Source organism: Crinia signifera, chromosome 5 (assembly GCF_055691185.1).
Source record: "Crinia signifera chromosome 5, ASM5569118v1, whole genome shotgun sequence".
NCBI classification, from domain to species: Eukaryota; Metazoa; Chordata; class Amphibia; order Anura; family Myobatrachidae; genus Crinia; species Crinia signifera.
Window position 1 is genome coordinate 207,764,375 of NC_139221.1, and position 12,219 is coordinate 207,776,593.

A 12,219-nucleotide genomic window follows, 5' to 3' on the forward strand; every position below is an offset into this window, starting at 1 on the left:
ATTGAATACCCCCCTTATTCTTGTTCTCTTCAAATTAATTAGGTTGGCATACTTGTTAATGATTTGCAATTTGATTGATACAGTTTATAACACGGATCAAAAATGATGGGACTGTTTTGCATTGTTCACATACACACATATTTACATAAAAATACACTTATTTGCAAGCCAAGATGGTGGCATTTACCAGGTAGCAATAGGTTTGGTTGGGTTTCAGTTCTATGCTGAGAGTGAGCTATGTTCATGAATGCGCTTTCTTATGCATCCACTTAAAAATATCATAAATGTACAATAATATCAAGCAGTAAAGACAGTTCCCATGTCCCCTTATTATCGTGAATTTTATAAAATGAATTCGACCAAACAGAATTTTTTGAGAAAAAAACTTACTCAGAAGGGCCTTTCTGAGCGATATGTTTGCAAAAAATGGGTAGTGTGTACGCTCAATATCGTTAACGCCCCCCTTGTCTGAACATGCAGATCAATTTTGGGCAACAAAACTTTTATAGTCAATATATCATCGACCCGCCGAGATCATGAACGACAAAAACAGTCAGAAATATCTGCAGTTTTCACCAAGAAGAGGGCGAATTTACATTCCACCTATTCAATGTTTGCGACTGTCGAAAATTTTTAGACTTTCTGAAATGGCCACAGAATGGACAATTCAGCATCTGTTTTCAACAAAACAGAATTGCCTTTTGAAAAAGTTGAATCTGAATGAACAGCAATGCGGCCATTTTTGGGTGTGTGCCGATATTTCCGACACATTTAATACCCCCAATGTTGAGAGAGTTCCCCCCCCCCCCCCCCCCCCAAAAAGTGTTTTACTTTATTTTTAACCACACCCTTGAATGACCCATATAAAGATGGGTTGTTGAAAAGTACATATTGGGAAAGTGATTATAGGTTTAGGTTGACTGGCAATAGCTACTGTACCTTTCCCTTGTGTCAACCTTTTCTTAAATTAGACTGAGTGCAGGTCGACATTTTTGTCATTGACAACATGGTGCATGTCGACCTTTTGGTGTTAATGTGCTCAAGTTCAACAGTAACATCATGTCGACACAGGCAAAAAGTTGCAATTACATTTGTCAACACAGGAAAAGGTCAGCAATATTTTCTTATTCAATTTTTTGGATTTTTTCATGCTTTGCATCCTATATAATATTAGAAGATTGACATTAGAGTGGCCAATCCCAGGATCGGCATCGGCGGGATCCCAGGATTTGGCCCCAAAATGTCCAGGATTTCAATTCATATTTTGGCATTAGATACACATGCCTGGCTGTTCCCAACCCCGGCGCGTGGCCAGCTCAGCGTGGCCTCTAACTGTCACGCTGCGCAGACTGCAGCATTGCATCCCTGCTTCGGTAGCACTGTCGGTTCTCTACTTCTGACCGCACCTCCTGCCCTGCTGATACGCCACCCACCCAAAGGCACCGGACCAATGCCAATCCCTGGAATCCTGGGATTGAAAAAATGCCCCGGGATTGTCATCCCTAATTGGAATACATAATTGCACAGTAAACAGAAATGTGCTGTGAGCGATTTGCATCCAACAAGTAAACACCAGTTACTTGTAAAATTTCTTTGACAGAATACTTTAACATTCATGTGTACTCCGATTAGTAATAAGTATTCCGACTGCCACAGTAATTGAGGGTCCATGTTGACAGGTGTCTATATTGACAAAAAGCCCATGAAAACTTATGTCGACTTTCTTTTCATGTATTGACATTTTCCATGTCAACCTACTTCATGTCAACCTAGTCCAGTGATGGCTATCCTTGACACTCCAGCTGTTGTTGAACTACACATCCCAGCATGCCCTGCATCAGTTTCAGCATGGCCAAATAGTAAAACTGTAGCATGCTGGGATGTGTAGTTCAACAACAGCTGGAGTGTCAAGGGTTATCCATGCTATCCTTTTGGTGTCAACCTATTGACTGTCGACCTTGACGCTGTAGACCTATCAATGCACACCCTGAGCAAGTGTTGGTGTGCTGTGTGCATTTATTATTGAATAGATGCATAATAGTTTTTCATATAAGTAATAAGATGGAATGAATGGTGATCTCAGGTAGTAGTTTGATATAAATGGTACTTTAAAAGTGTATTTCTCTTTGCTATCATACTTATTGATCAACATTTTCTGGCATGATCTACTGTAGAACACATATGGTACAGTATTTGCCAAATGTCTGAAAAGTCAGATTGCTGTTAATGCCTCAGGCTGCAATATGTAGCTTCCCCATGAGTATTGTGGTTTTATGCAGCCACAATGGTCAATATCTTTGACAAAGGGACATGACACCATGTGTACTGATGAAATGTAGTGCTTAGAACTTGCTGGGGAATGGTATTGCTCCTGCACTTAGAGCCTTATTCAGATATGAAATTAGCTTTTTTTAGAGAATGGACAAAACCATGCTGCACTGCAGGTGGGGCAGATGTAACAAGTGCAGAGAGAGTTAGATTAGTGAGAGTTATTTTGTTTCTGTGCAGGGTAAATACTGGCTTCTTTATTTTTACACTGCAATATAGATTTCAGTTTGAACATCCATCCATATCTAAATCTGCATATTATATATCAGCCCCACCTGCAGTGCACATGGTGTTGCTAACCAAATGTGTCCTGCGAACATGTCTGAATTAGGCCCTTTAAGTCTATGAGGCATACTTGCCTACTTTTTTTTTTTCATCCCTCCAAGAGAAGCCCAGAGAGGCAACACATCAGGAGGGGCGGGGACAAGGCTGATTTCATTTTGCCCCGCCCTATGGTTTAAAACTCCATGATTCGGGGGCCGCGGAGAGGGGGCAGGGCTTAAATGAGGCAAAATGTCGCTACAGCATAATTTTAGCCCTGCCCCCTCTTTGCATACCTGCAATTTGCTGTAATTACATCAGCGGGGAAGGGGGGCTGCCCACCTTCCCGGGTGGGGCCGGGAGACTGACCCGATTTTCAGGAGCCTCCCAGCCATTCCGGGAGGGTAGGAAACCCTGATATGAGGGCTACTGAATACTGTAGTTAAACAGTACGGGGCACTTACAGTAAATACATCATATACTGTACCCTTTTCTGGTATTTTTGTTATTGTATGTAACTAAGTAGCATATACAGTATCAGACTATAAAACTAAAGATGTCATAAACTATGTCAAAATGAAGTCTTGTCCACATACATGTATGTGCAGTGTTTGCAATGGAATAGACTTCTTTCAAGATTATAATGCTTTGTCGTCAGTGTAACAGAATCTTCAATGCTGATACATTGTTATACAAACAAGTATAAAGCAGTAGATTTGTAACCCTTTTGGTAAGTGTACAATATGATTGCACAGATAGTGATCAGCAGACTGATAAGGAATTGACATGTACAGTATGCTGGAGATGTAAGCTAACCAGATCCGCTTATCACTATCTGTGCATCCATATTTGCACAATCTTACAGCATGGGTGTCAGAAAGATACAGTAGTAGTTTCTTGACTTTGTGATTGCGTGAATATGAAATGTAGTATTATTTTGTATGGTATCTTCCAGCATGCTATGTTGTCTCACCTCCATCTACACCAGGAGTGTCAAACTTGTGGCTCTTCATCTGTTGTGGAACTACGCATCCCAGTATGCTCTGCCACAGTTTTAGCACTTCCTAATAGAAATCTGTGGCAGGGCATATTGGGATGTGCAGCTGAAGGTTTGATAGCCTTGATCTGCACAATATTACCATGTACCTATGTCCATCCCACATTCTCAATGTCTTATTGGGCCTTATTCGAGTTCACTCTTTCAGACAAAATCCTTCTTAGATGGACAAAACCATGTGCACTGCAGGGGGGCAGATGTAACTTGTGCAGATCTAATAAGAGTGTGTACACACGGTTCAATGTTCTGTGCGATCCGATGTACGATTCGATGTTTTGTCCGATTTTTACTTTTCCCTTTTTTTCTCTACTCCTTAAGATATGCCTTAAGATATGCTTAAGATTTTGACTTTTTACCATACAATTTGCTATGCGATTTCCTATTTGATTTACTATGCGATTTCCTACCGTCTTTCCCCGATAATTAGACCTACCCCGATAATAAGACCTACCCCAGATTTTGGACGCTGGTCCAAAATAAGCCCTCCCCCGAAAATAAGACCTACCATTTTCCCCATGTAATTGTGTGTACACCTAATGTGTAGCCTCCGCTCGGCCCCTGCTGCATCCGCTGACCCCCGCTGACCCCCGCTGCCCTCCGCTCACTCACCAGCAGCACCGCAGCTCCCGTTCCCAGGGATGCATTGCGGTAGGCGCGGCGTGACGTCACGCCGCGCACATCGCGCCGCGCACATCACGCGGCTGACTGACTGAGTGGCTGGATGGCTGCTGCTCACCACAACACGCCATCAATGAACTTCAAAAAAACAGGTGGGGGCATGTAAAATACAAATTGTGGGGCATTTCATAAAGGCAGTGGGGAATTTCTTAAAGGCGCAGGGGGGCACATTAAATTGTGGGGCATTTCATAAGGCATTTCATATTAAAATAAGCCCTCCCCCGAAAATAAGACCTATGGTCTTTTTTGGAGGAAAAAAAAAATAAGACAGTGTCTTATTATCGGGGAAAGACGGTATGTGCCTTAAGATTTGCTTAAGATTTTGACTTAGCGATTTTGACTTAACAACAGGATAACTGACAGGGCCCTGGAAATCGTATAGCACATCGCATCTTAAGCATATCGCAAGGCACATACGATGCATGCGATATGCTTGCGATTTGTGCTAGATAGAGTGTGCTGCCCACTCTATCTCCCCTCCGATCTCTCCTTAAACGGGAGCGCGCATCGGGCTAGGAAGCCCTTACAATGCATACAATCAGTATGCGATATGTATGCGATATGGCTTCCGATGTTGACGATATCGTCAACATCGGAAGCCATATCGAACCGTGTGTACACACTATTAGATTTGGGTGGGGTTTTACTTCAAAGTGAGATCTATATTGCAGTGTTAAAATAAAGCAGCCAGTATTTACCCTGCAAAGAATCACCAAAAAATCACCAAATCTATTTCTATCTGTACATGTTACATCTGCCCCCCTGCAGTGCACATGGTTTTGTCCATCTAAGAAGGATTTTGTCAGAAAGAGTGAACTCGAATAAGGCCCATTAAGCATACTATCTCCCTGCTACCTTGTTCTTGTCTGTTCCATTGCACTTTTGTCCACTTCTTTCTTCTCTTTCCCATGTCTACAGCATGTTATGCATATACTTCTCTACTGTGTGTCCTTGTTTATTGCATTTACATCAACATTATACTTTGGGTATGTATCAACTAGGTTGTTGTATGTTGTTTTTTTAAATGCTCTTAGACCATGTGTGTAATTCTGTTTGGTTTCCCATCACATATCATTATCCTCCCCACCATCTAGACAATATTTTATTTTGTACTTCTGTCAGATATGCTTTACTTCCATTAGTGAGATTTGTGACTAACATTTCTTTATCATCCAATTTGCCTTCTTATGTGAATGCAGGCATTTGATTATTTACATATTATATTGCGGCTTGCTTTACAGTGCACTGAAATTCAGCTTGAAGCTAGTATCTCGGATTACCCCTGCATTAACCTGTTGGCTGTTGACCCTACATTAACATGTTGGCTGTTGAATATGTTTGCTACAGTACAGTATCTGTCCATTTTTATGAAGCCTCATAGCCTGATTTGTATCCAGGACACTGCATTCACTCTGCATATTTAATGAGTTGCCAGCAGTCAGTGCTCGAACAAGTGACATGCCAAGATTTGTCAGCTGATAAGGGTTCTGGTTCTGTGCCTTACCAGTAGTCTTATGGTAATGATGGTTTGGGATATTCAAGATTTCCTACTCTTGGGAAATGCTTTACATGAATAATCACAACAATGCCTCTTATCTTTATTTCTCTCTTGCAGTTTTTGGCCTTGGGGACTCACAATGGGAAGGTGTATTTACTTGACATCCAAGGAAATATGACACAGAGGTTTGATATTGTAAGTATGTCACCAAGAAATATTGATTGCTGTAGTCATTATATGTTTATTTGTGGGTTTTTCAATGTAATTATTTAACATATACTTTTATGCTTCACACGTATTAAGCAGCACTCATGAGGCCTACAGTACATATGGGGCGATTTCAGGGCATTTTCTAAGGGAACCCATACATTAGCCTGACTTGTCCTAGGCACAAGTCGGACCTGATTTCCCGGGAGGGGTCACACATGATTAGGCACTTGATGTGCCAAGTTTTGCATGTGATAAATCGCCATGCGATTTATCATATGCAACTCCCGGGGAGCTGCAGTGGGAGATGCGGGCAGGGTCAGCGGTCGGGGGATGCTGGGGAGCTGTATGGGGGGGAGCCGGGCGGGGGGCGCTGGGGAGCCGGGCATGGTAAGTTGACAAATAGGCAGCGGTGCTGAGGGGTGCCGGAGAGCCGAGCAGGAGACACAGAGGCAGCGCGCAAGGGGATTGTGATTGGCTGAGAGCTCTCTCAGCCAATTGCTAGCTGCCCATTCATTTGTAATGTTTTTTTTTTCCTTGCAAAGACTAGTCCTTGATCCTTCTACCCAGCTCCCTCGTTTCCCTTGCCGGTTCACCAGCGTCCCCCGGCGCACTGCCTCTGTGTCCCCTGCCTGGCTCTCCAGCGCCCCCCCCAGCACACACACACACCCGCTGCCTATTTGACAACTTACCATGCCCGGTTTTCCCCCTGCAGCTCCCCAGCATCTGCCGCTGCTGACCCTGCCCGGCTCTCCCCCTGCCTGGCTCTCCGGCGTCCCCCCGCTCGCTGCTACTGCCCGCCCCTCGCAGTGTCCCCCGCCCAGAGGCTGCACATAAGACTTAGGAAATCTTATGTGCAGCTGGTCCGACTGCCTGACTGCGATCCGATGCGCACGGGAAATTGGGTCGAACTGGATGTCTAAACATGCGATTTGGGCCGATTTCACGGCCTGATTCATCCGAATCGGGTGAAATCCTGCCCAAATTGCATAGTGTTTGGGGGCCTTTAGAGATCTGACTAGATTGCTTACATCACTCTGTGTGTAGGGGCCATAGCGATAGCCTTATCAATTCATATCCAGCATGCTCGATAAATCTAATTACATTGCCAGTCAGGGCTAGTATTCTCACTGGAGAACACTAGCCCTGACAGATCTCTCTGCGCATAGCGCTACCACATCGCTGTGCAATGCTGTGTGCTGAGCAATCTACATTGCTGAAATCACTCAGCAGAACTCAATTAGAGTACATTTCGTCCTTGACTTCAATCTCCGTTCCATTTGAGTTAACAGACTTTGGGACAAAATTATTAAGTCTTAACAAGAGATAAAGAGGGTTATTCTGGTTCATTACCTCGGATGCGAATTTGCATCCTTGCGGATGAACCAGATCCTGCCTTGAGAATGATGGTACACCAGCCCACCATTCGCAAAGCGTGTACGTTCGCACTGACTGCGAATGGATGTTTTACATAAACAGCCATTTGCATGCCATTGGGAACCTTCCACATCTTTCCATGGTCGCCGACCATGGAAAGATGTGGAAGGTGCATGCATATGTATGGTTTCTCTGAGCAACCTTACATATGCGTGCACGTTTAGGAGGACATGGGCGGGCAGCTGACATCCTGTGATGTCATCTGCCCGCCCCCGCATGTCCGTCATGGGTGCATTAGCATGAGATTGCCCAACATTCTCATTCAAACGCCCTTGAAATGCTGGGTGTTGCCATATGTTAGGCGTTCCTAATTACAAATTCTGAGCTCCTGGACAAGCCTATATCTTGGCATGCCTTATTTTGTCATATGTGCGTGGTATTCCGATGATCCAACAATTCTCTGCATCGCTGCGGGATTGATTTCACCACAATTACAGCAAAAATAAAAAAGGGTCAAATGTACCCACTATTAGGGTAATGGGAGCTCTATTTAAGATGAGATGTTGCTTTGAGCAAGCAATCAGCATCTACTTATTTGTATTTAGAACCTTCTAGAAGATAATAGATAGGCTGTTGCTATGGGCAACCAATCAGATTCTATCTGAAACAAAAATCCCATCTTAGTAAATTTCCCCCTTAGTCTCCAATATCCCCCTCCGCAGTCTCCAATATCCCCCTCCGCAGGGATCTGTGTGCAATCATGCCACCATCCAATTGGGAAAACAAAACTATGTAGTGAGTTTCTGTTTGTACCGTATTGCAGTATCAGACCCAGAATAAAATTTGCACATTTCAATCCATGCACTCTGTACAGTAGCTACTTTTACAGTCACAATTTTTAAAAGCGAGTGGTCTTTTTACAATGGAGTAACTGTTGTCATTAAAACGACTGCATTTTTTACTTTGTCCTTAAAATGTCATGTATCCTAAGCTAACCGTCCTTAAAATGTCAGTCTCTCATAAATCACTGAAAACATTTACTGTTGACTAAGCATCTCATTATTATGATACCAATGCTGCTTACACCTGTTTATTTCTTACTGTGCAGCGCCTCTCACTTACAACAAATACTTTTAAAAAATCAGACATTATCCCAGTTGGGTTAGGAATTTGAACTTCTCAGACAAAGGACTTTTTTTTTTCTGTGATGCTAGTTTTCAGTCTACTGTAGTACTGCCAGTCTTGGCTGTGATTTATTTGAACCTTTTAGGATTCAACTGAACAATACACTATAGATAAAAGATGAAATAGATAAAAAACATGAAAAAATCATTTTTGTTTTGTTTTTGAACATTTTTTTTCTATACAACTTTTTATACTGAAATTAAAGCATATCTGCCATGATATGTGTTCAATTAGGCTGGGTACACAATAGGCCAGTGTATAAGCTGTCCAGCCAAAGCACCAGCGGTGTCATATCTCACGGTCATTAAGTGCATACATACTTACCAATCATTGGCCCAATGTGTTGTGAATGAGGTTGCAACTGGGCGGGCATTTACATGTGCCCGTCCAGTGGTGATGCCCGTTTCTGGTAACCTTTGCGGACCGCCTGTGCATTCGGCACAGGGCTCAGATATATCTGCAAATCTATCGTTCATTGGCTGTGCTGCTGGCCTGATGCGCTCTGTCTAATAAAGACGTTGTGGGTACACACCTGCTAATGTGTCAACAATATATTGACCATTCAGTAGATACTCTGCTTTACATTAAAAACTAAAACATTCCTACTGAAATTTGCCCACCTCATAAATGTGAATAAAAAAAAAGTTTTGGTTTACAGCAGCTCTGGGACATGGGTTAATATAGATGTGTCTTCATACACAGAGTTGCCATTCAGTTTGAAATGCACTGTGCGGTTGTAATGATTTAAGGGCAGTATCGTGTAGTCTTTTTCTATACATTTTAAATGTTGTTTGCAAGAAAACACCTCTCCATATACAGTAGATGCTGGGCTGCACATAAATTAGTTTTAAATACGTACAAAGTCACATATGAAGCATAAAGCTGTTGTGAGGTAAATCAGTGGTCACTACATCTTACACAACACCAACACAGTGTCAAAGGTCAACGTTTCAGTTAACAAATGACACCTTTATCAGGACATCTCCACCAGTCAAAAGGAGTTTTGGGTCAGCAACCCAGGTAGATGGTGGGGAATTTATTATTTATACCAACCCTATTTCGGGTTACTGTATATAAATATATAGATAGATACATTCCCTGTATTAAGATATTCACATTGACATTCACATTCCAAAACATTCTGATAACATAATTAGACTGAACTTGCTTTTGCCAGTAATGGTTAGTATTTGATTTGCAGTGATTGAGCTTGTGGTCTAGAATGAGTGCACAGTCGCCCCATACACTTATTTAGGGGCTCAGCTGATATCGGACTGATTGCCCGGCCCCAGATGACTATACAGTGTATGTGATTTCTAGTCCTGAAATAACTATCTTGCTTTAATTGTATGCCATGGAAATTAGAACATTATTGCTGGTTTCAAGCTTCCCCTATTGTACAGCAAATCCGAGAGGTACCAATCATGGGCCGAATGTAATCTGGTGCGAAATCTACCCAAATCGGATGTGTATGACATGCCATTGGTTCCTGCATGCAGGTCTGACCTCTGACTCTGACCCCCCTCCCATCGGTGGGGAACGTGGGTCGCATGTGAAAGGGTTAATCAGAGCAGTTCAGATTAGTGATAAGTTTGCCTCCTGGCATCCCAGCAGTGTTTAAGCAGCAGATAATGAAGCAGCATGTCAACTCATAAACAGTTAAATATAAGCAATAGATAAAGGGCCTGATTCAGACCTCACCGCACTGCTGAAAATGTGCACAGCCAGTGATCAGTTTAGCCTCCACCCCCCTCTCCAAATACATGTATATGCTGTGCAAATAGATGTGAACGGCTGCACATCCGTTTGCATCCGAGCGAAAATGTCCTCAACCCATTGCAATAAGCTCAATATCTCTTTTAAGGCTTAATACATCTGCCCCAATAACGGATAGGGAAAAGAGGAAAGAGCACTCTTTGCTAGGGGCACTCAATTAAATGTAATAAAAAATGCACTTTTCATTAAAAGTTCATTTTTAATTGCATAGCTACATTTATTTGAGTGCTCTTTCCTCTTTTTCCTATCCTTTATTGGGGCAGATGTATTAAGCCTTAAAAGAGATAAACGCCTAGCCAATCGGCTGCTTACTGACAATTTCAAACCCAGCCTCTAACATGACAGATAGGAGCTGATTGGCTGGACAGTTATCTCACTTTATCACCCACACATTTATCTCTTTTACCAACTTCAAACACCTTACAAATCAGTTAGGTTGTGAATATTCATATACCCCTCACTACCTCTTTGTTAGTCCTTTGACATATTAATACTGATGGAAGGATCCAGTGCGGATTCCATGCCTGCGTTTTCCCTGATACTCAGAGCATTTTTCCAGCATGCCCTGAGCTTTTCTTGACACGCCCTACATATGATCGTTTCCCACCCACACATGGCCACTCCTAGTCAATCACCTTGTGAACTGCCAGCAAACATTGTATGAAGAACTTCCCTAGGCTTGTTAACTAAACACCCCTGGTGCCTTTGTAGCACACTGCCCTTTTTTACACTTCCATGTCTGAAAAAACACAGGCGTTCCCAGGCAATTTTGGTGAGGGTCTGTGACATCAGCCAAGACCACTTCCTCCTTGTCTGTTGCAGATTAGTGTAAGCCTCATGGGCCCCATACACTACAATGATTTTGTTAGATTACAAACTTTCGGAACAATATATATAATTTGTAAGGTGGCAAATTGTATGTGTTTTCCATCCTATCCGATGCGAGGTCCTGTGAGTGCTGGTTAGGAGCCCCTTTATTGCTCCTACTGCACCATTGGTACATTGGAATCGGATGGAAAATGGGTGCTTTTTTTGTTCATGTGATATATCGCATGAGATTTATCGCAGGAAGTTTGGCTTATGTTTTCAGTCCCCTCTAGCCCCCTAATCCAGCCCATTGTATATATTGTATACTATAAGATATATCTCATGCAATTTATCTTGGCTTGATCAATCGCTTGAGATATACCTTATACAAAAATGACACCATAGTGTCAGGGTCAGGGTCAGACATATCGTTGTAGTGTATGGGGCCCTTCAGACCTAAACATAATTGCTGAGATGGCAGGAATTCTGAGATGTTTCGGGAATTGCGTAAGAATTTGTGAATAGATGGCGATAAGTGATCCATTCACAATTCTCTCGCAATTTATCAAGTGGTGTTTTTCTGTCTGTGCGGTGGCTTTTTCCTTGCAGTCCACTCTCAATCTCACATTAACGATAATGATAATGTAATTCATTATTCTGATTAGGTGGTGGTTTGAAGACGATGTGTACATTATCAGTATAATTTGCAAACCTAAAGTTTTTGGGGTATTGTAGGTGTATTGGTTTTTGTCTGTGTTTGAGAATAGGAGTAGATTATGTCTACCATCTTTCCATAGCATTATAATGGGCAGCTGCCATGCCTCTGTCAGCATATACAGATGAATCTATTACTGAGTATCTGCTGTCTGTAAAATTGGACGCACATTAGTGCGCTGACACAGCTGGCCTGGTTTGTGAAAGGTCAAAGGTTTACTTGTTAAGTCTGCTAAATCAAATTAAGCATCTTGTTTCAAATATTCTCAGCAAAAGCCTTCCAAAGACATTTTTGACATTGTTGTTTGGTCAATGATGACCTTTCTTTGTA

General features: G+C 42.4%; 1 protein-coding gene across 1 annotated transcript in view; it reads left to right on the forward strand.

The window, feature by feature from the left end:
* The window catches only part of VPS41 (VPS41 subunit of HOPS complex), a 258,397-nt gene that overhangs the window by 74,961 nt on the left and 171,217 nt on the right, over nucleotides 1-12,219 (forward strand). Inside the window, exon 4 of the mRNA XM_083188469.1 lies at nucleotides 5,940-6,017. Coding sequence (XP_083044595.1) covers nucleotides 5,940-6,017 — 78 coding nt within the window. The remainder of the gene's footprint in view (nucleotides 1-5,939; nucleotides 6,018-12,219) is intronic.